A 27,195-nucleotide genomic window follows, 5' to 3' on the forward strand; every position below is an offset into this window, starting at 1 on the left:
GATCTGATTTTATTATTCACAACTGCAGTTCTGCACATCGCATTGTAACACCTGCAGCATTCTGTGACAGAGGCAATGACAAAGACTTACTAAGCTGTGACTCTTGCTCAGTTTTCCTATTTATCTTCTCTGCAAGTTCTTTTGTCTCGTTTTGATTTTTATTTGCATCCAAGGTATCCTTCATATTCTCACTCGATAAGGCTGCTCCCTTCTCTCAATTTTATAACATGTTATTTATTGTTGATTAAATCGACTACTTCCCACATTTCCAATTTTGACATGCCAGGTTCTCCTTTACAAGGTTCCCTTTCATTCAGTACCCTTCTGTATCACCCATGCAGCCATATGGCCATTGGGGTCATGGTGCCATACATATCAAGAATTATGAATGTGGACACTTTTATGCAGTGTGAAGACCTTAACTTTCTTGCTTCAAATAGCTTTTGTCTTCCAAAGATATTTGTAATCTTCCTACAATTAGACAAATAATGGCCAGGGGCTTCTAAAACATAGACTAATATGTTTTCAAAACTTTATTCATCACCTAGATTGTCGTCAACTTCTTTCTTCCCTTTTTGGGGGAGGGGGGAGACTAATTTTTTTGTGTGCCAGACCAGTAGTATATGTGCACGATACGAATATAGTGATATAACTATTCTGAAGGGTCAATCGGAAATTACTCAGCGAAAATACATTGAATATGAGGACTTTTATGCTCCTGTTGCAGCCATTTAAATGGTACGCCATCCAGACATTCACTCCACTTTCCACAGAAATTAGTACTGTTGAGGCAAGTGATGTGTGAGGTTAATGTTACACATTATATGATGTAAACTTCTGGGTGGTAGCAGCAGCAGCTCACAAGCATAAGTTGTGAAAACACAATGGTGTTTGTTTCATGGGCTGCTCCTCATTATTTGTCTTCTTCAAAAGAGATTATCAATATTTGTAACATATCAGAAGTTATTTTGGGTGAAAAGTTAAGTGCCATTTGCTGTACATAATCACCTGAAACAGTGTTACAGCTGCAAATTTTTTCAGAAAAGAAGTTACATACATAAAAGCTATACATACGAATTGAAACAAGCCTAGTCCAAATTATAGTTCTTTTGCCACCTGACTGTTATTTCCTTCTTGATACACTACTGCAGTTTCAACTATGCAGTCACTGTCAAATGATTCATTATGGTCCTTTTGAAATCAGTTACATTGCATGTCATAATACACCTGAAACACATCATATTCACTGTACGACCATACAGGATCAACACTTAGATGGAATGTTTGAGTACGACATAAAAGTATCATGTAGGTTGTCAACAATTTTACACAAAGACCAACATGAGGGCCAAAGCAGCTAACACTCTCTCTTCTCTTCTCTCTCCCCCCCCCCCCCCCCCCCCCCCCCCGGCCCCTTCCTTATTCATCTTCACTTCTGTTAAAAAAAAAAAAAAATGATGTTTATCTCTTGTCCTTGTGTAAAATTGTTGACAACCTACATAATACATACACTTTGTATTGTAACAGAATACATAAGTATCACTGACAAGATGATCCCTATATGGTCGAATAATAAATATGATGTTCTTGACATGTACTACAACATGTTATGTAAACCATAAAAAAAGACAATAATGAACCACCTGACAATGCGTTCCAAACCCAAATTGCTACACTGTATCCAGAAATAAAGCATGATTATTTAGAAAAAAAAAAAAAACCATCAAACAAGCCTCTTCATAAAATTTGTGTATAACGTGAAACTCTACCAAGTTCAAAACAAAGACAAGCCAAAAAATGTACCTATAAACTGAAAAAATTTGTTTAACTTATACAGCCATATGTTCTCCAAGTTTTGCCTGAGGTGATTGAGATAAATAATGTGCAGTAAGTTTCTAAGGATGATACTTACTTCAGCATTGAGATTATCAGCAAGAAATTTTATGAAACTGCTTTCAATAGGAAACTGGTTAGTAAGCAGAGATAAGTAGTGAGCCAGTTTGTCATGTGAGGTTATTATCGTTCCATGTCCAGACTTATCAAACTGTGGACGACCAGCGCGACCAAAAATCTGCAGTACGTCCAAGATTCCCAGGTCGACAAAAGATCCCTGCTTTGCATCATATATTTCTGTTCCCTAAAAAGAAATCAGTTAACCTGATTAACAAATGTATTTCAAGGAATACTTAACATATAAAGACACAATTTCAGCTAGTTATATAAATACTGAATATTCTTGTTTGCATATTGGCAGAGCAATGTGTGTAGAAAGTAAGTCAATAGCTCACCCTTATTATAACTGCATGTGCTGGCAAATTTACTCCCCATGCTAATGTTGATGTACAGACAAGAACCTTTATTAGCCCGGATCCAAAATATTTTTCAACCAGGGACCTGGAAAAAACCACCTTATTTACTGCGAAATCACTTGAAACCATATGGAGAAAATAGCTTTTGTAGAAATATATCTAGTAGTGGCAATATATTTGATAATCAGAAAAATAAAAGAAAAAGTATGGGAATTTAAACAAAAAAATATATTACTTGTTCACTGGACAATGGAAAATCCGGGACGGAATAATGACAATATTATGAAAAGGATATATTGCTACTTGCCATATGGTGGAGATGGTGAGTAGCAGACAGGCACAACAAAAAGGCTACTAAATACCTAAGCTTTTGGCCAGAAGGTCTTCTTCCAAATTGGACAACATACACACACGCATTACCACTGTCTCTGACAGCTGGGAGCAGATTGCAAGCAACTGCAAATGATGGGAGAAGCAACCTGGGTGATGGTGATAGCTGTCCGGGGAGAGGGAGCGAGAGCTGGCTATGCGTAGGGGACGGTAAAGAGCAGTTTGTGGGAGCATACAGGGATGAGATGTAGAGGTTGTAGGGTACACAGGCGCAGTAGGGAGGTTAGATGGTTGGGGGGGGGGGGGGGGGGGGGGGGGGCTGAAAAGGAGGGAAGTAAAAAGACAGTGAATGCGATTTTGTAATAGAAGGTTGTGGAATGGGAACAGGGAAGAGAATAGGTGGGTGAAGGACAATGACTAACAGAGGTAAAGGTCAGGAAGGTTACAGGAGCATAGGATATATTTGTTGGGAGAGTTCCCACCTGCGCAGTTCAGAAAAGCTGGTGTTGGTTGGAAGGATCCAGATGGCACAGCCCATGAAGCAGTCATTAAAATGAAGAATGTTGTACCTGGCAGTTTGCTCAGAACTAGGTGGTCCAGTTCTTTCTTGGCCACAGTTTGTCAGTGGCCATTAATGCAGACAGCCAGCTTGTTGGTTGGTATGCCCATGTAGAATGAAGCACAATGGTTACAGCTTAGCTTGTAGACCACATGACTGGTTTCACAGGTAGCCCTGCCTTTGATGGGATAGGTGATGCTTGTGACCGAACACCCCTGCTCCCAACCCTTTGCCTCAAGGCTGTGTTCTACACGGGTGCGACAGCCAACAAGCTGTCTGTCTGCACGAATGGCCACTGACAAACTGTGGCCAAGAAACAGCTGGACCACCCAGTTACTAAGCACATTGCCCAACACAACGTTCTTCATTTTAACAACTGCTTCACAGCCTGTACCATCTAGATCCTTTCAAACAACACCAGATTGTGTGAATTGCACAGGTGGGAACTCTCCATGCAATATATCCTATGTTCCTGTAATCTTCCGGGCCTTAACCTTGTCTTTCAACCAGCTATTCCTTCCCTGTTCCCATTCCGCAGCCTTCTATTCCACAACCACATCCATTGTCTTTTTACTTCGTTCCTTTTCCGCCCCCCCCCCCCCCCCCCCCCCGACATCTAACCTCTCGACTGCACATAGCTGCTGTACTCTTTCTCCATCATGCCCCTGTATGCTCCCACAAACAGCACTTTACTGTCCCCCACATGCACCCTTCTCTTTCTCCCCCTCCCCGCCCCAGCTATTCCCACCACCCAGATTGCTTCTCCCATCATGTGCAGTTGCTTGCAGTCTGGCCCCAGCAGCTAGACACAATGGTCATGTGTACGTGTACGTGTGCGTGCGTGCATGCGTGTGTGTGTGTGTGTGTGTGTGTGTGTGTGTGTGTGTGTGTGTGTGTGTGTGTGTGCGCGCGCGCGCGCGCGCGTGTGTGCATGTGTTTGGGGGAGGGGTTCTATTTTCCAAGAAGGCCTTTTCCCTGAAGGCTTGTGTGTTCAGTAATCTTTATGTTATGCCGGTCTGCAACTCAACATCTCCGCTATATGGTTATTTGTTCATTAATTTTATGAAATCTTATGATTACATTCACAGGGAAACCCCATAGAATGCATGGCATTCTAATTACAATTTTCTGTAAAATGAGCTTGGATGATAACATAAGTAGGCTTTTGTTTAATGGAATAAATTTTAAAAACAGAACTGGACTAAGGGAGACGTTCTGTTCCCTCTTCTCTCCGGTGTGGCCTTGGGAGAGAGTTGTGATGAAACTCAAACTAGAACCTGCTTGGATCATGATCATTCAAAGAAATGAAGTTAAGGTTTTAGTTTATGCTGATGATATAGTGCTCGTTGGAAAAAGTGAAATAGAGGTTAGACAGTTATTTATGGAGCTCATAGAAGAAGCACCCAAACTTGGCCTAAAAATAAATGATCAGAAAACAAAATATATGAAAGTTAAAATATGAAGACGTGAACAAGACAACCCATCGTATCTAATAAAACTGATAAGGTTTGTCCTTGAGAACTACTCCTATTCTGTAGAAGAATTTTTATTATTGTAATGTATCAAGGGTGGTGGGTAGTTGTTACTAACTTGCATCAGTATATTTAATAATAATAATAATAATAATAATAATAATAATAATAATAATAACAATAACAACAAAATAAACATATAAATGTTTCACTATGTAGACATATTTACAAATTAGTGTGCAATATGAATGTAAAATGACTTGTGCCACATCATTGCAATTTATTGTGCAACTGCTCCATGGAATACAAAACTAAACAAATACCCAACTAACTAAACAACCAATCGGCAATCAAATTCAAATGCAAATTTCTGGATGTAATGATAAATGAACAAAATCAGAAGCAAACAGAAGTGAAAATGAGACTGAAAAATGCTAAAAGAGCTTACTACTCCATACAAAGGCTTCTAGGGTGTAAACTAATGACAAGGTGGGAGGGAGGAGGAAGAGAATTGTGTTTAATGTCCCATTGACAATCAGGTCATTAAGGACAGAGCATGTCATTAGAGATGGAGCACAAGCTTGGAATAGGGAAGGATGGGAAAGGAAATCTGACATGCCCTTTCAAAGGACCCATCCCAGCATCTGCATGAAGTGATTTCCTAAATCACAGAAAATCTACATCAGGATGACCAGACGCAGGTTCAAAATGTCGTCCTCCCAAATGCTAGTCCAGTATGCTGACCACTGCACCACAAGGTCCTACCGACAAGAAAAATTAAAATGAAGCTATATAACACAATCATACAACCAGTCCTAACCTATGTAGCAGGTTTAATTACAATGGGAGAATACCAGTTACAAATATTTGAAAATGAAGTTTACAGGAAAATCTTTGGTCCACAAAATCATAATGAATCACAAATCTGGAAGGGAAGAGACAACACAGAAATGCATGTGCTATCGTAACAAGCAACAATAACAGAACAATAAATTAGAGAAAACTTCAATGGGCAGGCCAAGTGATGAGAATGAAAAAGGATCAAGTACACTACTGCCCATTAAAATTGCTACACCAAGAAGAAATGCAGATGATAAACGGGTATTCATTGGACAAATATATTATACTAGAACTGACATGTGATTACATTTTCACACAATTTGGGTGCATAGATCCTGAGAAATCAGTAACCAGAACAACCACCTCTGGCCGTAATAACGGCCTTGATATGCCTGGGCATTGAGTCAAACAGAGCTTGGATGGTGTGTACAGGTACAGCTGCCCATGCAGCTTCAATGAGATACCACAGTTCATCAAGGGTAGTGACTGGCGTATTGTGACGAGCCGGTTGCTCGGCCACCATTGACCAGACATTATCAGTTGGTGAGAGGTCTGGTGAATGTGCTGGCCAGGGCAGCAGTCTAACATTTTCTGTATCCAGAAAGGCCCGTACAGGACCTGCAACATGTGGTCATGCATTATCGTGCTGAAATGTTGGGTTTCACAGGGATCAAATGAAGGGTAGAGCCACAGGTCATAACACATCTGAAATGTAACGTCCACTGTTCAAAGTGCCGTCAATGTGAACAAAGGTGACTGAGACATGTAACCAATGGCACCCCATACCATCACGCCAGGTGATACGCCAGTATGGCAATGACGAATACATGCTTCCAATGTGCGTACACCGCGATGTCGCCAAACACAGATGCAACCATCATTATGCTGTAAATAGAACCTGGATTCATCTGAAAAATGATGTTTTGCCATTCGTGCACCCAGGTTCGTCGTTGATTACACCATAGCAGGCGCTCCTGTCTGTGATGCAGCGGTAAGGGTAACCGCAGCCGTGGTCTCCGAGCTGACAGTCCATGCTGATGCAAACGTCATCGAACTGTTCATGCAGATGGTTGTTGTCTTGCTAACGTCCCCATCTGTTGACTCAGGGATTGAGACATGGCTGCACGATCTGTTAGAGCCATGCAGATAAGATGCCTGTCATCTCGACTGCTAGTGATACGAGGCTGTTGGGATCCAGCACGGTATTCCATATTACCCTCCTGAACCCACCGATTCCATATTCTGCTAACAGTCATTGTATCTCGACCAACGCGAGCAGCAATGTCGCAATACGATAAACTGCAATCGCAATAGGCTTCAATCCGACCTTTATCAAAGTCAGAAATGTGATGGTACGCATTTCTCCTCCTTACACGAGGCATCACAACAACGTTTCACCATGCAACGCCGGTCAACTGCTGTTTGTGTGTGAGACATCGGTTGGAAACTTTCCTCATGTCAACACGTTGTAGGTGTCGCCACTGGCGCCAATCTTGTGTGAATGCTCTGAAAAGCTAATCATTGGCACATCACAGCATCTTCTTCCTGTTGGTTAAATTTCGCATCTGTAGCACGTCATCTTCGTGGTGTAGCAATTTTAATGGCCAGTAGTGTAGTTTCAAGAATATTTACAGAGCAGTCATTTGGTATGAGACCAAGGGGGAGACCCAGACATATGTGGGTGAATAAAATTTAAACAACATGCAGCAGGATGCATGTAAATAATTGGCAGGAAGCAGCACAAGATAGAAGCTTCTGGAGGCAAGAAGAAGAATTTAAAGATATTGTACATAAAATGGAATAAGAATTCATTACTGTACTGCACAAAGAAGAAGACAAAGGCATTAGAAGCCACTATTAAAATAACAATAACATGAGAAGATCAATACTTTGGAACCACATACTACAAAAACAAATAATAGAAGAAGCTGCAAATAGGTAATGAGAATACAGGAGATGGTGACATGACACTGAAGCAACAAATATACTGAAAATAAAGAACCAAAGTCTAATAAAAACAGTCACCTGGTCAGATGTTATCAAGACACCAAAGAATTGCTAGGAACAGAGAACTGCTGCTGAATGACTCAAGAGGTGATGACATCCTAAAATGGAATGGGGGTGGGGGGGGGGGGGGCAGGTTGGAGGAGGAGGAGGGGGAGTTTTATGACACTTTTCTTAGGGAATAAGTGTGAAAATCTATGGTTAATGTTACATTAGTATGCAATGAAGGAGATTTTAATTCATTTTAAATAGCAGACACTTAACCACAAATAAATAAAACTACAACAAACATACCCAACTAATATGAAAAACAAACAATATCTTTTTTGTACAACCAACAGAATAGAACTGTCTACCAACAATACTTACAAGATGGCCCTATGATAATTTACATTACAAAATGGAAATTACGATGAACACAGTAATGTGAACTCTTGCAAGGAATATTGAGGATACGTAACGAAAATATTTACAGTCTCCTAATTGGAGCGACATCCTTAAGATTTGAGATGTTTCAATTCTCTGTTTCAAATCACTTTCATTATGTCATACCTTTCATAAGAGCATTCAAGTAGCATCTTTATCATTATGGAAGTAGTGTAGTGTCATCAAGTTATGTACCAGGTGGTTACAATTAAAATGCAGCTACTCATGGAGTTCCAATGGGGGCTGTAATCATTGTATGGCCGTGAAACTTGGTAGATATGCTAATGCATTAATGAGGAACTGATTTACTCTGAAAATAAAATTAGTTCCAATCTCGGCCACCAAGTGCTGCAAATCTAGTACTGTCAATGCAAGAAATATGTATAGAAATGCTGAATGCTGCCATACGTAATGGATAAGGTATCGAATGTGGGCAGAAAAGTTTAAATAAATGAGAAAGGCATAATGTTGATTCTATTATTAACCACTGCTTACACAGCTTCTTCAATGTGAGCACTGTAGGTGTCAACGGGATCACAGCAGTTCCAGTAGAATCTCAGCAATATGTATGTGTATACTGGCCTTCAGATTAGGCAGAGATCGAATGTGTCCCAGGTAAATGCTTTCTTTTAGATATTCCCAGAGCCAAAAGTCACATGTTCGGATCAAGTGATCTTGCAGGCAATGCATCTGGAAAATTTGTGGCGATAACATGTTGATGGATGGTTGCATTAAGCAGATCTTTCACAGGGTGAGCGACATGAGATGTTGCCCCATCTTGCTTCAAAACAGTGTTTTCCACATAGAGCTGTACAAGCTGGTGTCAGGATCATGCAGATGCCATGGTACACCTGACAGGCTCTCTGGGTACTATTCTCTTCACAGAAGAATGGATTGAGGATAAAGGCACTTGTGAATCCACACCACACAGTCATACACGGTGAATTCTGTGGCTCTTCATGCACAATGCACCATTTAACAGTACCCCAAATTTGGCAGTTACGTGTATTCACTGCACACCGGAGTGTAAAATGTGCACAATCAGTTCACAGAATATTGTCCAGCCACATGTCATCAACTTTGATCTGTGCCAGAAACCAAAGAGCTAAGTCTAAATGTAGGCTTCTGCAGCCACTGTCACAGACAATAAAATTCCTCTGGGTTTGAGGCCGCATTGTCAACTATAAAATTCCGACGTTTTAGTGACTATTGCAAGGTGCCCTCCTCATGGTGTATTGCTAAACTGCTAAATGAGGACTAGTTTGGTTACTTATATACTATGGAGAAGTGCTGTCATTGGATATGAGGGAAAGAAGGAAGGGTATTAGGAGTTCATTTTATTGGTCTTTGCATTACCTGTTGTCATTGGTGGAAATCAGCATTTTCCATTGGAGTTTCCTTTTTTGCTTGCCACTGGTGGAAATCGGCGAATACGAAACTGAGCGGCGACTGCAGCTTAGCGTTGTTTACTAACTGCCCGGTATCAACTAGAGCGTGTCAGCACTCTGTACCCTCCGCCGCTGCAACCTACCACGCACCTGTTGCTTTGCGAGAGCTGTCCTTCCGCAAAGCTGTCACTGCTGGCAACCACAATGCTGGAAGTCGGTATCCATCGTCTCTATTCACACTGTCGAGTCGCTTGGCTGTTTCTATAGGCTCCCTAAAATTCCTTCTCAAACTAATATATAAGTAACCAAATTAGTGTTCATTCAGCAGTTAGCAATACACCCTGGGGAAGGCGCCTTGCAACAGTCGCCGACACGTCTGAATTTTATAATTGACAATGCGGCCTCGAACCCAGAAGAATTTTATTGACAAAGAGCGAATTCACAATGTTGCTACAGATCATGAGGTTTCATTGCTGCACCGTCTGGATCTTGTATGGGTACCAGAATAATATAGACAGCAAAACTTTCTGTGCTGTTCAGGCATGAGATGGACAATTCTCGTGACACTATGTGAGCACTAGCACTACCAGGGGTACAGCTGATGGTCAGTTTGAGCAACAGCGATCTCATCAATAACTTCCACTGTGATAAGATGCCCTCCTCTTCCAGGTGCCACACCAAGCTCACACGTGTTTCTGAATTTCATTATCATCTTCTTTAAACCATTTAATGACATCTGGTCTCTCCTCAGACCTTTCAGTCAGCGATACTCTCTCAATGCAATACTGTAACAGCTGACGTTGACATAAAACAGTTTAACTAACAGCATACGGTCTCTGTCTTGATAGCCATGCTACTTTTTCACATTGTAGCTTGTCAAATGAAAGTGTCGTTGTCATACTGTCATACAAAGAGTGTACAGCACCAGATTTGCACCTGGTGGCCACAACTGGAACTAATTTATTTTCCAGCATAAATTTGTTCAGCATTAACATGTTGGAGGTGTTCCAAGTTTTGCTGCCATATGATAATTACAGTCCACACAGGACCTCTGTCAGGAGCTGCAGTTTAATCATAACCACCTGTACTTCTGTGACATTTTTCAGTGTGATTTCAAATGAGTTGCAATGAGTATAGTTTCCTTTTGGTGTTTAATGAAGTGAAAAAAATATTCTAATACATCCTTACATACAAAAGAAAATACTATAACAATAAATGCAATTTTCGAAATAATCCAAACACAGTACTAAATACTTTACCTATCCTCTCGAAGCATTCCAGCGTGATGGATCGAAAACCCTGCTGCAAATAATTCTGCCAGTTGCTTATTTCTGCTACGGTTCAAGGCATTCCTTGCCGATCCAGCAGCACCAGTATCAGGTGGTTCAAATATCTTCAAATGACCACGTTGTCCAGCCAATGTTTTTAGCACATTTGCTAGTCGAGCAGTTGCATTACGGGCATGTACAAATACCATAACCTATAGCAGCAGCGGGACAAACATGAGGAATTAGTCAGTGGGACAAACATGAGGAATTAGTCAGTGGGACAAACATGAGGAATTAGTAAGCAAGTTTTCTAAAAATTATTCGTCATACACAAGTGGTGAAAATGTTGAAAGGCCATCAAATACCCCACTGAGGTTAACAGAAAAAAGCAAAAACTAAACACAGAATCACAAAAGAAAAAAATTATCTGAAAAATATTTATGCTACTCTATCTTCATACAACAAATATTATTAACAATAAATTTAACAGCACAATTATCTACTTCATAGACATAAGATGTGTTGAAGACATTGCGTCTACACATTTTACTGTATATCAGAATCCACCCATTTGTACCTACCTGATGTCCTTTCTGCACCATATCTACCACTTTATCATAGCAGATATTATCCATCTCAAGCATTTGTTCTAGTGGTTTAATTGCCTTCACACCAATAAAAGTCATTCCCAATGGGACAGGACGGAAACGAGAGTCGAAATAGAACAGTCCTTTGTGTGGGTTAACTCTCAGAAAGCGAGCCACGTCTAAATAGTTTGGTAACGTTGCTGACAGGCCCACAATTCTTATCATGCTCTGTGACGTCTCAACCTGTTACAACAATAAGTAATCTCATTACTATTACTCTGTGAGTGACAATAAACTGAATCACAACAGACCGAATACACAATCTGAAGCTACGTCACTGAAACATGAAACATCGAGGATTAAGTAAGAGGACAATGCAATGGTTGCCTCTTCACATCAGCAATTCAAAATATGAGCACAATAATTTTCTATAACACTACTACTTACCAAATGTATCAAAAATTATAAAAAGTGGTAATACATATTTATTCATGTTTTTCTGATGTTAGTAACTGAGCTAAAATGTAGAAGAAGAAAAAAGTCAGTTTTCTAGAGAAGCACAATGCACTGCAACATTACTGAAGTTTGATACATATTTGTAAATGAAACCACATGTGATCAGGGTTTACAGCACTGTAAGTTGACATGCTGCTCATTGATCACCCAACATATGAACAGCAGCTTAATAATCCAACAAATACTGTGTTCAGTTCACCATCATTATGTTTTCATATACAATCACGAATTTTCGACAGACGGAGGTCTTATTTAACATAACAAGTATTTACGTTTACTTTTTCCTTTCTGCAATTTGCTACTATATACTATCTTTACAATACTCAGCAAAAGTGCATGAAAACAATGTAAAGTCACATACCAAAGAGACTGTGTTCACGAAGAAGGATTTGCATCTAGCTTTCTTGAGTTATTGACTACAATATCTTCTTCAAACAAAGGTGAGCTTTGCTCCTCAGTATTAAAATGAAACATTGCTGTCAAACAAAGAGCTTTAGCTTCTAAACGTGGTATATTTAATTATAAATTTAGGTACAGCCTAGATTTTTGTAATTATAGACAAAATTAATCATCAGCTTAGGCAAAAAATTTCAAGATCTCTATTATAGCATTTTCTACAATTGAACAAATTTCTATTTTTTAGGGATACAAATTTCATGGTTAGCAAACTGATATAAAAATGCACATGTCAGCAGTGTACTTTCCAAGTAGCATAACAGAAGATGCAGAAAAATGATTATGAAGCAAATGCAGAATTATTTATTGAGGGCAAAAAAGGAAAAATGCAGTGAAAATTTGCCCAGCTCTTATCAACTGTGACTTGTTCTAAGCTTCCTTCAAAAACATGCTGAACATATACAGTACAGAAACACTAAAACGTCCTAGTATGTATTAATTATACTTGTATAAAAATCAGATTTCTCCCCCACAACCAGCAAATTTTTCTCAAATATATGGAAATATTAGCAACTTTAAAAACAGACTCCACCTGCTTCACATGCATTTGAAGAATACAAACAATGACACACACGCACCATGTTGTCAATGCATGGCGCGTCTTTCTACATGGTTATAAATACAACCTAAGAACACGCAAAAAAGGGTAGAGATATTGTACCTGTCTTAGTGTTCTTGCCACAAGAGCTTCTATGACAGGGCCTCTGTCACCATGCAACAAATGAACTTCATCAATTATCAGCAGTTTTACCAGATTTGTCAAAGCAATATCACCTGTAAAATAATAATAATAATAATAATAATAATATCATCATCATTTTGTGTAACATTATAAAAGGTTGAGCACCTTAAAGGAGGTCAGTGATTATGGTGCACCTGTAAAAAGAAAGAAAAATATCACAGTTGAACTTTATTTATTAAGATCTACTGCAAATTATGCATGCCAGGTGACTGCCATCATCAGAGCCTGTCATAAAAATAATAAAAAAAGAGAGAAATATAGATTTTTTTGAGTTTCTTAAACATATAAATAATAAATAATCACAAACTATAAGAAAACACAGAAACAGTATGTACCAAGAAGAAAGACATAATAAGTCCAGAGATTAACTCCAACTTTAGGTGCAGAATCATACGAGGCATGCTTATTTACAAAGTAGTTGCACTGTGACTAAAATGGTTGAGTGTTGGCAACACTCAGTGATAGAAGGGGGTCCTCTGACCAGGGCGAGCATCGTAGGATCACGACGGTAGTATGAAAACTCACACTGCAGTGTCCAGTTGTGTGAAAGATATCAGTAAGAAATCCCACTAAGCCATGTGCTGCAATCCGCTTCCATGGAAGGAACAGCACCTACTGAAATTTTTTTGAAAATCGAAAAAATCTGGAGCAAAGGTGTTATGAACATAATGAGTGTTTTTATGGGGGATAGGGAGTTTAGTGAAGGCAGAACAAATGTTCATGATGAACAGAGGAGTGGAAGACTTTCAATTTTGACTGACGAGTTGGCCGAAAAAAATTGAGGAAGTCATTCACAAAGATGCACATTGACAGTGGATGAAATTTCTGCAATGTTTTAACAACTCTCCAGAGCTCTCTTACACAAGATGCTCACAGAAACGCTGGGGTACTGGAAACTCTGCACAAGAAAGGGCCCAAAACAGCTGACAGAGCAACATAAGACACATTGGATCAATAGTGCCCATGAGTATACTGAGCAACTTGAATTGGAAGGCGATGATTTTCTGAGCTCTTTCGTGGCCGCGATGAAACGTGTCTTGGGCATTACACATCCGAGACAAAAATACAGCCGTCAGTGGCGTCACACTGATCCCCCATCTGCCAAGAAATACAAATCCACAACTTCTGGCAAAAAAATCATGGCATCAGTGTTTTGGGACTGAAAAGGCATCATTTTCGTCGAATTTCTACCTTAGTGGGAGACCACCAATGCCTGAGAGTATTGTGAGACCCTGAAGAAACTGAGAAGGAGCATTCAAAATAAAAGGATGGGAATGCTGATGACGGGAGTGTCCTTGTTGCTTGGCTACCCCTATCCTGACACAGCTTTAACCACTAAGGCACTTTTTTACTCATTTGGCTGGGATGTTTTGAACCACTTTCCATATTGCCCCAACTTGGCGCCTTCAGATCATCATATGACGGTGGTTTGAAAAGTTCTCAGAACGGAATGGGAAAAAAGTACTTACACCACTGAAACTTCTTTTATTTTTCAATGTAGTCTCCTTGTAGATTAATGCACTTGGTCTAACGATGTTCCAGTGCCTTGATCCCATCTTGAAAATGAGTTTCCTCCAGGCCTGCAAAATAGTTGTCAACTCTGGCTACCGATTCTTCTTTTGAAGTGAATCTTCGTTTGCCAAGAAAAATTTCTAGTTTTGGGAAGACACGGAAGTCTGACGGAGCGGCAAGATTCGTGACTGGTACATTTAGCCATCGTGAGAGCATTACAAATCTCATAGAAAGTTTGAAGTGGGAAACACTTGCAGATAGACGACGCGCTAAACGGAAGGGGCAGCTAACTAAATTCTGAAATTCGGTCTTCGCCGAGGATGTAGAGCATATATTATTAGCACCAACTTTCAAATCAAGCAATGATCACCATTCAAAGATAGGGGAAATTAGAGCTCATACTGAGGCTTTCAGACAGTTGTTTTTCCCTCGCGCAATCCGTGAGTGGAACAGAGGGGGTGGAAATATGACTTTGGCGTGAACTGCCCTCCGCCACACACCACTTAATGGCTAGCAGGTTATATACGTAGATGTAGATGAAGAATAACAGCAAATAAGAAAGTTATTACAAAAGTGGCAACACAATATAGTGATAGTATCAATACGATATAGCTTTAGACAGCTGATTGGTCAAAAATGAGGGTGGTTACAGAAAATAAATTTAAAGAAAGAAAGAATAAATGTAAAAAAAGATGAGGCAAACAAGTGGGGAAAAAACAGCGCAGCAAAGGCGAAAGGGTACAATGAGAAGTCTGTGTTTGAAATTGTAAGCTTCTACGTTGCAGTAATTGCTTTACACCACAGCCAGACATAATTATCATTTTATTATTACACTAACAAAAATGGGTCTCCCCCTATTAAATGTGTGTGAGGACCTTTGAAACATACAAATGAGGGTCATAATGGTACCCATATGATAAATGCTGTTGCAAAACCACCCCAATCGTTCGCCACCTTACAGTTTCGATCATCAGTTCTAAGGCTGGTTTTGTGCAGCTTCCTATTACTTTTCAGCAATTCTTTTATTTTCATCATAACTGCTGCATCATGTCGCATATATATGGCCCAGCCACATAAAGTGACCACCTGTAAAAAGCCTGAGTAACCACCTCTTACAGCACAGCTGTGGAGGAAGAAACAGCCATGGAGGAAGAAAGTCAATGAGGTTCTGGAAGATACCAACCAGGACATGAAGCATTGCTGACTTCACTGCCTTCGCCAGATAAACCAGGTTTTTCATTTGAGGATCCACAGCACAAAAAGCCCAATCAAGGTGGTCCCACACATTTTTGACTGGTTTTAAATCTGGGGAGTTTGGTGACCAGGGGAGCACAGTAAACTCATCCCAGCTCTTCAAATCACATGCATACACTATGAGCTCCGTGAAATGTTGCATAGTCCTGCTGGCAGATGCCAATCTGCTGAGGAAAAAACCAACTGCGTTTAGGGGTGGATATGGTCCCCAAGAATAGACATGTACTAGTGTTGATCCACTGTGCCTTCCAGTGCGACTAGATCACCCAGGGAATGCTACAAAAACAGTCCACAGATGCTCTCTCCATAATGCTACCTCCTCCAGACTGGGTTCTTCCCATGACTGTTGCAGGGCCATACACGCCAACAGCCATCTATTTGTCACAGTATAAAAAGTGAGTCACCTGAAAAATTCACCTACTGGCACTCTGTGGCTGTCCAGTTGTGGTATAAGTGTGTCAATTTGAGCCCCTGCTGTCAAGGAACAGCAGTAAGGCCAGGTGGACAAACCAGGTGCCTGCTGCAGAGACCCATACACAGCAACATTCACCTAACAATCGTTGAGGAGACACTGTCAATAGCTCCTTGGTTCATCTGGGTGGTCAGTTGCTCAACAGTTGTACGTCTATTCATCAGCACACATCTCCGCAGCCATCAATCACTTGTCATCTATGGCCTGTGATGCACCACATTGCCTTGATGCCACTTTTGGATACTGCCATTTCGCCATGCACAGTATACTTTAACCAGGACGGCATGCGAACAGTTTACAAACTTAGTCGTTTCAGAAATGCTTCCATTCTTGGCCCGAAAGCCAATGATCACGCCCTTTTGGATGTCAGGTAAATTGTTTCGTTTCCACATTACGACAACAACTGCACAATTTTCCTTGTGCCCTGACACACTTTAAAAACCCTTCAATGCTAGTGCTCCAATCTGCAATCTGTGGGTGGTTATTGTATTCTGATACCGAAAACAGGTGGTGGTACATTAACGTGATTGGACGAAACACTTAAAAATCATTAGGGTGATTGGTGACCGGAAAACCAGACATTGTTTTTTTGTTTTTTTTGGTTGGGTTTAAGAGCGCTCAACTGCTGAGGTCATTAGCGCCCAGTCACTGTTGTTAGAGCACATGGAATCTGGGAAAACTCAATGGGATGGGGGGGACACCAGAAGGACCTGACAAAGATGCAGATAAAATAAGTAAAAAGGTTAAATGTCTTTGGACAAGCCAGTTAAAGTTATAAAACGCAGAATACGAGCAGCTGCTCGAGCGTCGTCAGCTAAAACATCCGGTAAAGTAGATGGCAGGGACAGGACAACACGAAATTGACTAAAACGGGAACACGACAATAAAACATGGCGCACTGATAATGCTTGACCACAAGGGCACTGCGGGGCTGGGTCACCGGAGAGCAGGTAGCGGTGGCTAAACCGGCAATGCCCAATCCGCAACCTGGTCAGAAGGACCTCCTCGCGCCGAGATGGTCGAGAGGATGTTGTCCAAGCAGTTGGGAGCGGTTGTACTGCCCGGAGCTTGTTTCCTTGGAGGGATGACCAAGCATCCCACCACAACGACACAAGCCTCTTACATACATCCCCACGAACGTCAGATGACGGGACACAATGGGAGGCTGGCCGAGGCAGGAGGACTGCAGCCTTGGCTGCAGCATCCGCAGCCTCATTCCCAGACACTCCTACATGTCCGGGAACCCACAGAAAGCTGACAGAACCACCATTATCAGCGAAAGAATGGAGGGGCTGCTGTATCCGTTGAATCAAGGGATGGACCGGATAGGGAGCTCCAAGGCTCTGAAGAGCACTGAGTGAGTCAGAGCAGAGTACATACGATGAATGGCGGTGGCGGCGGGCATACTGAACGGCCTGATGGAGAGCAAAAAGCTCGGCCGTAAAGCTGGAACATTGGTCGAGGAGCCGGTATTTAAAGGTGGCGGCCCCGACGACAAAGGCACAGCCGACACCATCGTCAGTTTTGGAGCCACCGGTGTAAATAAAGGTGTGACCGGCAAGTTGAGCACGAAGTTCGGCAAACCGTGAGCAATACAATGCAGCCGGAGTACCCTCCTTCGGGAGTGAGCTGAGGTCGAGATAAATATGAACCGGAGCCTGGAGCCAAGGTGGTGTCGGGCTCTCACCCTCTCTGAAGGTAGTAGGGAGGGCAAAATCCAACTGTCGAAGCAGGCGACGGAAGTGGACTCCGGGGGGGCAGCAGGGCAGACACATACAACCCGTACTGACGGTCGAGAGAATCGGCGAAGAAGGACTTGTAAGAGGGGTGGTCGGGCATAGACAACAGCCGGCAGGCATACCGACACAGCAGTACGTCCCGCCGGTAGGTCAATGGTAACACGGCAGCTTCAGCATAAAGACTCGACAGGACTAGTGTAGAAGGCTCCGGTCGCAAGACGTATCCCCCGATGGTGGATGGAGTTGAGCCGGCGTAAGAGGGATGGCCGAGCGGACGAGTAGACGAAGCTCCCATAATCCAGCTTCGATCGGACTATGGACCGATACAAGCGAAGCAGGACAGTGTGATCCGCTCCCCAAGATGAACCGCTAAGAACTCTGAGGACATTAAGGGAACGTGTACAACGGGCCGCCAAATAAGAGACATGTGGAGACCAACACAGTTTCCTGTCCAACGTGAGCCCTAGAAACTTAGTTGTGTCCACAAATGGGAGAACAACGGGACCGAGATGTAAGGATGGCGGAAGGAACGCTTTATATCGCCAAAAGTTGATACAAACCGTCTTCTCTTCAGAGTACCGGAAGCCATTTGCCACGCTCCATGAGTAGAGGCTGTCTAGACAACGCTGAAGGCAGCACTCCAGGAGGCATGTTCTCTGGGCACTGCAGTAGATCGCGAAGTCATCGACAAAGAGAGAGCCTGAGACATTAGGTGGAATGCAATCCATAATTGGATTGATCGCGATGGCAAAAAGGGCTACGCTCAAGACGGAGCCCTGAGGCACTCCGTTCTCCTGGAGGAAGACGTCGGACAATACGGAACCCACACGTACCCTAAACTTTCGATCCGTTAAAAATGAATCAATAAAAAGGGGCAGGCGACCGCGTAGGCCCCACCTGTGCATAGTGCGGAGGATACCTCCTCTCCAACAGGTACCATAAGCCTTCTCCAAGTCGAAGAACACGGCTACCGTTTGGCGCCTTCGCAAAAAGTAGTTGTTGATGAATGTCGACAAGGTCACAAGGTGGTCAATAGCGGAGCGGCGGCGACGAAAGCCGCATTGGACATTAGTAAGTAGCCGTCGAGATTCAAGAATCCAGACTAACCGAGCATTAACCATGCGCTCCATCACCTTACAGACACAGCTTGTAAGAGAAATGGGGCGGTAACTAGAAGGAAAGTGTCTATCCTTCCCGGGTTTGGGTATAGGAACAACAACGGCGTCACGCCAATGCATGGGGACTTGACCTTCGGTCCAGACGCGATTGTAGGTACGAAGAAGGAAGCTTTTGCCCGCCGGAGAAAGGTGTGCCAGCATCTGAACGTGAATGGCATCTGACCCCGGAGCAGAGGACCGGGACAGTGCAAGCGCACGTTCGAGTTCCCGCATAGTAAAGAGGGCATTATAAGTTTCCAGATTCAGCGAGTGGAAGGAAGGTCGCCGAGCCTCTTCTGCCTCTTTCCTGGGAAGGAAGGCAGGATGGTAATGGGCGGAGCTTGAAACATCCGCGAAAAAGCGGCCAAAGGCGTTGGAGACAGCCACAGGATCAACAAGGACCTCATTACCTGAGGTCAGGCCAGGTACCGAGGAGTGGGCCTTAATGCCCGACAGCCGGCGCAGGCTACCCCAAACGACGGAAGAGGGAGTAAAACTGTTAAAGGAGCTGGTGAAAGAGGCCCAACAAGCTTTTTTGCTGTCTTTGATGACTCTACGGCATTGCGCTCGGAGCCGTTTGTATTCAATACAATTCGCCAACGTAGGATGGCGGCGAAAGGTGCGTAAAGCACGTCGTCGGATAGTGTCCCTACAAGCCTCGTTCCACCAGGGGACGGAAACGCGACGTGAAGAAGAAGTAGTACGAGGAATGGAACGTTCGGCAGCATTGATGATAACAGCCGTGAGGTATTCGACCTGACTGTCACAACTGGGAAAATCGTGGTCCGGAAAGGTCGCCAGGGAGGAGTAAAGTCCACAGTCAGCTTTCAGTATGTTCCAGCTCGAAGGACGTGGGGATGGGGTGTGGTGCAGGAGACGAACGACACAGGGGAAGTGGTCGCTCGAATAGGTGTCAGAACCAACGGGCAAGAGTGGTAGAACAGATCGAGAGGTCCAAGTGGGAGTAGGTATGAGTGGAGTCCGAGAGGAAAGTCGGGGCACCAGTATTGAGGCAGACAAGATTGAGATGGTTGAAGACATCCGCCAAGAGTGAGCCTCTTTGACAGGATGCAGGAGAGCCCCAAAGGGGATGATGGGCATTGAAGTCGCCAAACAATAAAAACGGCAGGGGAAGCTGAACGATCAGGTGCATCATGTCAGCCCGACTAACAGCAGATGACGGTGGAGTGTAGATGGTACAAACTGAAAAAGTAAAAGCAGAAAGAGTAATGCGGACAGCTATTGCTTGGAGTGGGGTGGTCAATGGGATGGGATGGTAATAGACATCGTCCCGAACGAGCAACATGACCCCACCATGAGCTGGGATACCGTCCACAGGGGTGAGGTCATACCGCTCCGAGGTATAGTGGGTAAAGGCAATACGGTCAGTCGGGCGCAACTTGGTTTCCTGGAGACCAAGGACGAGCGGACAGTGCAGGCGGAGGAGCAGTTGTAATTCCTCCCGATTAGATCGAATACCTCTTATGTTCCAATGAAACAACGCCATCGCTAGTCAAAAAGTTGGGGGAACAAGACGGGGGAAGAGCTGGTCACCTCGACGGACGCGGAGGGCCAGGTTGCGAGGGAACAACGCTACAACCGACGGGAGGCGGATCCGGTTCCATCGACTCATCGCCAGCTGCGGCAGCTGTCCCTGGTTGTGTAGGAGGGGCAGCATCATTTGCCGACGAAAGGCCAGCTGAGCGCCTGGCAGCAGAGCGTCCCGGCGAAACTGAGGACGGCCGGGAGCAGCGACTCACGGATGGAGCGTCAGACGAAACGCGCCGGGGTGGAGAGGGGGGATAGAGACTTCTTCTTGGAGGCCTTCTTGGAAGGCCGAGGAGGGACAGGGATGGTGGGCTGGACCCGAAGAAGGTCCTCACGCGCGGGGTCCGTTTTGGAATGCCGGACCTCGGAAGCTGGGGTCCGGAACGGTTCCCCGATGGACGCCTGAGAAGAGGATCGCTTCTCAGGTGGCATGGGGGGAGGAGGAGGAGGAGGAAGGGTGGCCCCTGGGGCAGAGGGGGTGGGGGCCACGGGGGAGGAGGATTTGGAAGGGAGGGATTTGGGAGGCGGAGGCAGAGCCCCCTGATGGGCGAAGGAGGCGGAGGGGGGACAGGATAGGGGTGAGGATACCGCGGAAGGAGTGGACACAACTGAGGCAAACGAAGTGGTCAATGGCACGGGATGGAGGCGGTCATACTTCTTCCTGGCCTCAGAATAAGAGAGCCGATCCAAAGTTTTGATTTCTTGTATCTTCTTCTCCTTCTGATATGCGGGGCAGTCTGAGGATCTAGGCGAGTGGACGCCAGGACAATTAATGCACCGAGGTGGTGGGGTGCATGTATGTTCCTCACGAAGAGGACGTCCACAATCGCCACAAAGGGGCTCAGCCTCACACCGTGACGACATGTGCCCAAAGCGCAAACACCTAAAACAGCACATAGGAGGCGGGACGTAAGGTCGCACGTCACACCGGTAGCACATCACCTTTACCTTCTCCGGGAGAACGTCCCCCTCGAAGGCGAGGATAAAGGCCCCGGTGTCGATGCGACGGTCTTTGGGGCCGCGCTGGACTCGCCGGACGAAATGCACGCCTCGGCGCTCCAGGTTGGCCCTGAGCTCCTCATCAGATTGTAGCAGGAGGTCACAATGAAAAATAACCCCCTGCGTCCTATTTAGTGCCAGATGTGGATGTCCCCTAGGCGGTCGCACGCCTGGAGCGCCGCCGACTGTGTGGCGGAGGTGGTCTTGATAAGAACGGACCCTGAATGCATCTTGCTGAGAGCCTCGATTTCCCCGAAGATGTCCTCAATGTGCTGAACAAAGAACATGGGCTTGGAGGTGGCGAAGGTCCCCCCATCGGTTCAAGAACAGACCAAATAGCGGGGGAAGTACTTCGCCCCAAGCCGGTGGGCCTGTCCCTCCTCCCATGGAGTGGCCAAGGGGGAAAGGGCAGGAGAACCAGAACTAGAAACGGTACCTTTTCTTTTGAAAGACTCGGCCGCAGAGCGACCTGATACGTGTTGACGTTTCATCTGCGAAACGTCCGCCCCGATACCACCCACTCCGACCAGGGGCTCTCCCCACGGGCGCCACCCAGCCGCAGCAAGGGCCACCTGGCAGGATGACCATTGCCGGGAGTCCTGATGCCCCAAGGAGACGGGCATCTACTCCTTGGCCGACGTGGGGAGGGTGCAGCTCAGGTATCGGCAGTACGATCCCTGTGTTGTCAGGGGGCTACAACCTAGAGGGTACATGACGACCCCACCACAACGGGCTGGCTACCGTGCTGGATTTCTGGTGCCATGGAAAGTCCATCATGATCGCTGGTGCAGATGGAGATGCACTATGGGCGTAACTTGGACAACCCATCAGGCGTTTAGGCCCAATTTGAGGAATAGTGGGTATGGTTACAACGCCGGTGCAATGCTGAGTGCCAAGGTCTTAGTGCACTTAGGACCAGTGGTACACCACGTAAGGTGTCCTTCCCCAAAAGGCTCGTACTTCTGTAGAATTTTGAAAAATGGAGGTCAAACCCCAAGGGGGACCATCACATGGAAGGCCGAAACGGTTGAAACTCCTTTTAGTCGCCTCGTACGACAGGCAGGAATACCTCGGGCCTATTCTTACCCCGGACCCGCAGGGGGGGGGGGGGAGGGGGGGGGGGACCAGACATTGTGGGGTGCAATTACAAAGACTGCCTTTAAGGAGGAGGTTCCCTGTTCTTCTTGTTGTCATTATGAAGACAGCTTTATTTGAAGCCCTTATGTATGGAAAGACTATCATAGATGTGGGCCATTATTGTTTTCCTAAAGAAACCTAGTTGTGAGACCTAGCTACTATAATCACTGATGCGGAATTCACATGGAGGAGGAGTGGTCAACACTGTTTGCTGTTGAGCAGGGTGGTGGTGTGAAGCAACAAATAAAATGCCCGTGAACACCAGAAGGCTAGTGAGAGAGATACCAACAGAGGAGTTAAAACACAAGAGTCTTGCGGTTTGAAGAGGTACATGATATAGACTAATGTCCTATAAGATATTATCTTAAATAACAATGGCCATGAGAGCCTGTACACATAAACAACAGCAACAACAACAACAACTACTACTACTACTACTACTACTACTACTACTACTACTACTATGACTACTGCTGCTGCTGCTACTGCTACTACTACTTCTATATCTACATTCCTACAAGTTTTAGGATGAATATCAGTTCTCTTCTGAACAAGAAAATACATTAAATCACCAGCAACAGATCCTTTCAGTTCATGCCATCAAATTTTAACTCAAGATGATTGCACACTTGAAAATTACCTGTCGATTTTCTTGTTATGACATCCCACTTCTCCGGAGTAGTAACCACCATTTGGGTCTGTAGCATTTCCGTCTTTGTGAGCTGCATGTCGCCTGTCAGCTCACGTACAGAAACACCGAGGCACCCCAGCCTCCGTCCAAAGTTTTGCGTCATTTCTGCTGCGAGTGCTTTCATTGGAGCAACATACACAATCTGAAATACATCTAGATGTGTTATGCATTTTGAATAATATGCAATCACAGATTCGCATAACGCTATGGTAACTTCTTCAAAAAACAGTAAAATGTTTCAAGCATTAAACAGGAATAATACATATTTTTAAGGAGATAAGGGTTAGAGCAGACTTGGCACCGTCTATCTTTTCTACAAAGAAATGATAACAGTTAAATTGCTACTACTGTTACTTTTGTGTGGATGATAAGTTTGTACAAGAGCTTTTTGCCATTTAGATAAAGAGCACTGTCTTATGCCTTCTTGAAGGATTATCCCATTACAATTACAGTGAAAGCCCAATTTTATGTTTTTGTGCAGTCCAGGTTTTAAAAAAGCAAAATTGAGGAAAATACAGACTGAAGGAAAATATTAAAACCCCAAAAATATGAGCATATATGATTAAAAATCGTAATCCTCTCAAATAAGTTGTATAAAATCTGTGTAAGTGAAGGAAATTAAATGTACAATACAATGTGTATGCAATAATATGTGGTAATGAATTTCATCAGTTCTTAAAAAATCACAGTTGTGTAACAGCAAGTAAAAATTTGTCAAAAAATTGAAACTGGTATCTGGATACAAGGTAATCGAGCTTTTTCCGACATGCTATGATCACAAAATTATACATCAAAACACGCGTTCTTGAGAGATCTTTCATTTGCGCTCACCCAGAAAAAAGTAAAAATTTGATGAATACAGTGAATTAAACAGAAAACTGTGAAGTACGGAGAAATGCATCAGGATCTAACATGTGGGAGTTTGAGTCTTCCTTCTGTAGCCAATGACAGTGAAGCATACTCTGGCGCCACGAGCACAGTGACCTCTACTGTCTTGCTTGTAAACTTTTCCTTGTTCATTGTGCTGAGTAGCTGAAGTGGACTGTTCTTCGTATTGCCAACATGCACTGTCTGCACTTCGAGGTTTCATGAAAGCACGTATATACACACAAGTTTTCCTTCACATGTGGTGCTTATTCATAGCAAAGAATATGAAGTAAAGTTAACCCTGCTGTGATTTCAGTGTTTCTCTGTCTTAGCAATCCGTTACATTTATTGCAATCTGTCAGCCATCACAGTGCTCTAAACACCATTGAGGACAGCAACAAAGATGAACAAGCCATTGCGTAACTGTCCACTGAACACGTCCTTTTCACTGTGGTGCTACAAATAGCAGACGGAGTAGCCTACATTGGTTGCAGTCAGTAGTGGCACGATATATTCCAGATTCTTTCAACAGACTCCGAGCAGAACAGCTGTAAGCAAAATTAATGCACAGTAGTGATGGGTGTACGAGGTATAACTACATAAACTGAACCTAAGTGGAAGCTGTTGTCCCTCCATTTGCTATACACTGATTGCATCGCCATACTTCGCAAAAAGCTGCTATGTAAGCTTCCTGTTTATCACTTTGTACTCCACAAACCACTGCATTTGCATGATGTCACCATGCTCTACAGCTATTGGCTGCAGGTGGGAAACAAACATCTGAGATGATGTAATCTGGCAGTTTTCACTGTATTTCAGAGTTTTCAGTTCATTTCATCATATAGGCTACAATTTTTTGCGAAAATGAAAGAACCCTCAAAATTGTGTTTTAATTTATGGCAGTAGTGTGCTGGGAAATGGCTCAGTTATGTCGCACATCTTTAGCAAAAGTGATAGTCTCTTCAATTATATACTCTACAGTATTACTAAAGCAAAATCCACTTTTTTTCCCCTCTCATAGTTCTATATTATATGACATAAAATTTTGAAATTTCTTTCTTGTTTGTTTATGGATTTGCTATTTGGTTATGTTAGTTGACACTATAAGTCTTGCAACGCAGAATCTTTACAGCAATACACCATCATTCTCATCTCCGTCTTCACTGGATGTAGTTACCCTACCAGCCTAGCTTAAAAGCAGATTTTCTGGGCCATCACATCCAATCCTGGTTATGCTGGTCCCCCCCCCCCCCCCCCCCAAAAAAAAAACCTTTTGGAGTATGTTCCATAAAGTTTTGAGCATGTAGTTGCATAAATTCAGCTTCGTCTTCTAATATTTCAGCTGAATACTATCCAGCCATCTTCAGAGTGAGCCGAGGTGACTTAACGCTCCAGCACTTGCTCCGTCCTTTCAAACCCGAGGACCGAGCAAGTGCTGGAGATACTCTGACAAGGCTATGACTTCCTAACATCATGCCCTGAAATGAGGTCCATTCTGCCTGAGATTTTGCTCAGCACACACAAAATAGCTTTTCATTTGTTGTCCTCCCAATCTCCGCAATATCCTTGTCAGACCTTATGCTCCTATGCCTGTGACCGTCCCCGCTACAAGACTTGCCCTATGCAATCTCCTACCACCACCTATACCAGCTCTGTGACTGGAGAAACATATACTATGAAAGGGAGAGCCATCAGTGAAATGACACACGTCATATACCTGCTGTTATGTAAACACTGTTTGGCCTTTCATATTGGCATGACTACCACCCACTTATCAGTCAGGATGAATGGGCACAGGCAAAACACAATATCCTGTTGTAGAGCATGCTGTACAACATGACAGTCATGACCTCAGTGCCTGTTTCACCACATGCACCACCTGGTTTCTTCCCGCACACACCACTTTCTCAGAGCTCCGCAGGTGGGAACTGGTACTACAACACGGCTCTGATTCTTGCCATCCACCTGGCCTTAATTTATGTTAATTTCTTTGGTCTCAGCATTTCTTCACACTAACTATTCCTTTCTTCACTCAATTTTATAGTTTTCTAGACCTTTCATTTTCTGACCTGCTGATTTTTCGCAGTCCACCCCCCCCCCCCCCCCCATCTCTATCACATACAATACAGGTAGCTTTCCGATTTTATTAACTCTTGCTTATCACCCTGTCTTCCACCTTTAAGCTCGGAGGTTTTCCAATCACATTCAGTGCAGTAACCAAGATTCAATCTATCCTTCTCTTCCCGCATGGAAAGTTTCCCCTGACCCACAGTTCTGGATGATTTTCCTGAACTACCCATTTTCCTTCACCCCTCTTCCTGCCCCTTCAACCTTTCTGGTACAAGAAGGAACCATTGGCTCCAAAAGCTTGCAAACTGTGATACCTTTTTATATGTGGATTCTCCTTCCACCACTTGGTGAGTAGAATTTTATGTATCCAATTACTAATTGCTTATACATTTACGACTATAATACTTATATTTTAAAGTGGTTAATGAGTCTTCAAATGGTACAATTTTAGAAAAAATAATTAACACAAGACATCTCCTCCACTCTCAGCTTGTTGCTATTAAACTTGCCAATGGGTCACCACAAGACTAATTATTCCATACTGACTCATAATGAAGTACACCAAGTTTTGCATACAGTACCTTAAATTGGTCTCTTTTGATGACTCCTTGGTCCATGTGCTGGCGCATCTGATGCACAATAGTCAACATTGCGACATTGGTCTTGCCGGCACCAGTTGGGGCACATATTAGCAAATTCTCATTTGTGTGATAGGCCGTGTCAAAAACCATCGATTGGATACGATTTAATTGCTTCACTCCTTGAAATGCCATCTGGCCAATCTAATCAGCAAATGAGGAGTTAAAAACAAAATACTGTTACTTTACTGTGACAAAGAAAATTACAGAACTG

At 43.6% G+C, this 27,195-nt stretch overlaps 1 protein-coding gene across 1 annotated transcript in view; it reads right to left on the reverse strand.

Moving 5' to 3' along the window:
* The window catches only part of LOC124545360 (activating signal cointegrator 1 complex subunit 3), a 239,304-nt gene that overhangs the window by 141,184 nt on the left and 70,925 nt on the right, over nucleotides 1-27,195 (reverse strand). Inside the window, exons 10-16 of the mRNA XM_047124265.1 lie at nucleotides 26,925-27,125; nucleotides 23,356-23,548; nucleotides 12,817-12,929; nucleotides 11,178-11,426; nucleotides 10,588-10,808; nucleotides 2,289-2,394; nucleotides 1,913-2,137 (exon numbers count right to left, since the gene is read on the reverse strand). Coding sequence (XP_046980221.1) covers nucleotides 1,913-2,137; nucleotides 2,289-2,394; nucleotides 10,588-10,808; nucleotides 11,178-11,426; nucleotides 12,817-12,929; nucleotides 23,356-23,548; nucleotides 26,925-27,125 — 1,308 coding nt within the window. The remainder of the gene's footprint in view (nucleotides 1-1,912; nucleotides 2,138-2,288; nucleotides 2,395-10,587; nucleotides 10,809-11,177; nucleotides 11,427-12,816; nucleotides 12,930-23,355; nucleotides 23,549-26,924; nucleotides 27,126-27,195) is intronic.

The sequence above is a fragment of the Schistocerca americana genome, chromosome 8 (assembly GCF_021461395.2).
Source record: "Schistocerca americana isolate TAMUIC-IGC-003095 chromosome 8, iqSchAmer2.1, whole genome shotgun sequence".
NCBI lineage: Eukaryota > Metazoa > Arthropoda > Insecta > Orthoptera > Acrididae > Schistocerca > Schistocerca americana.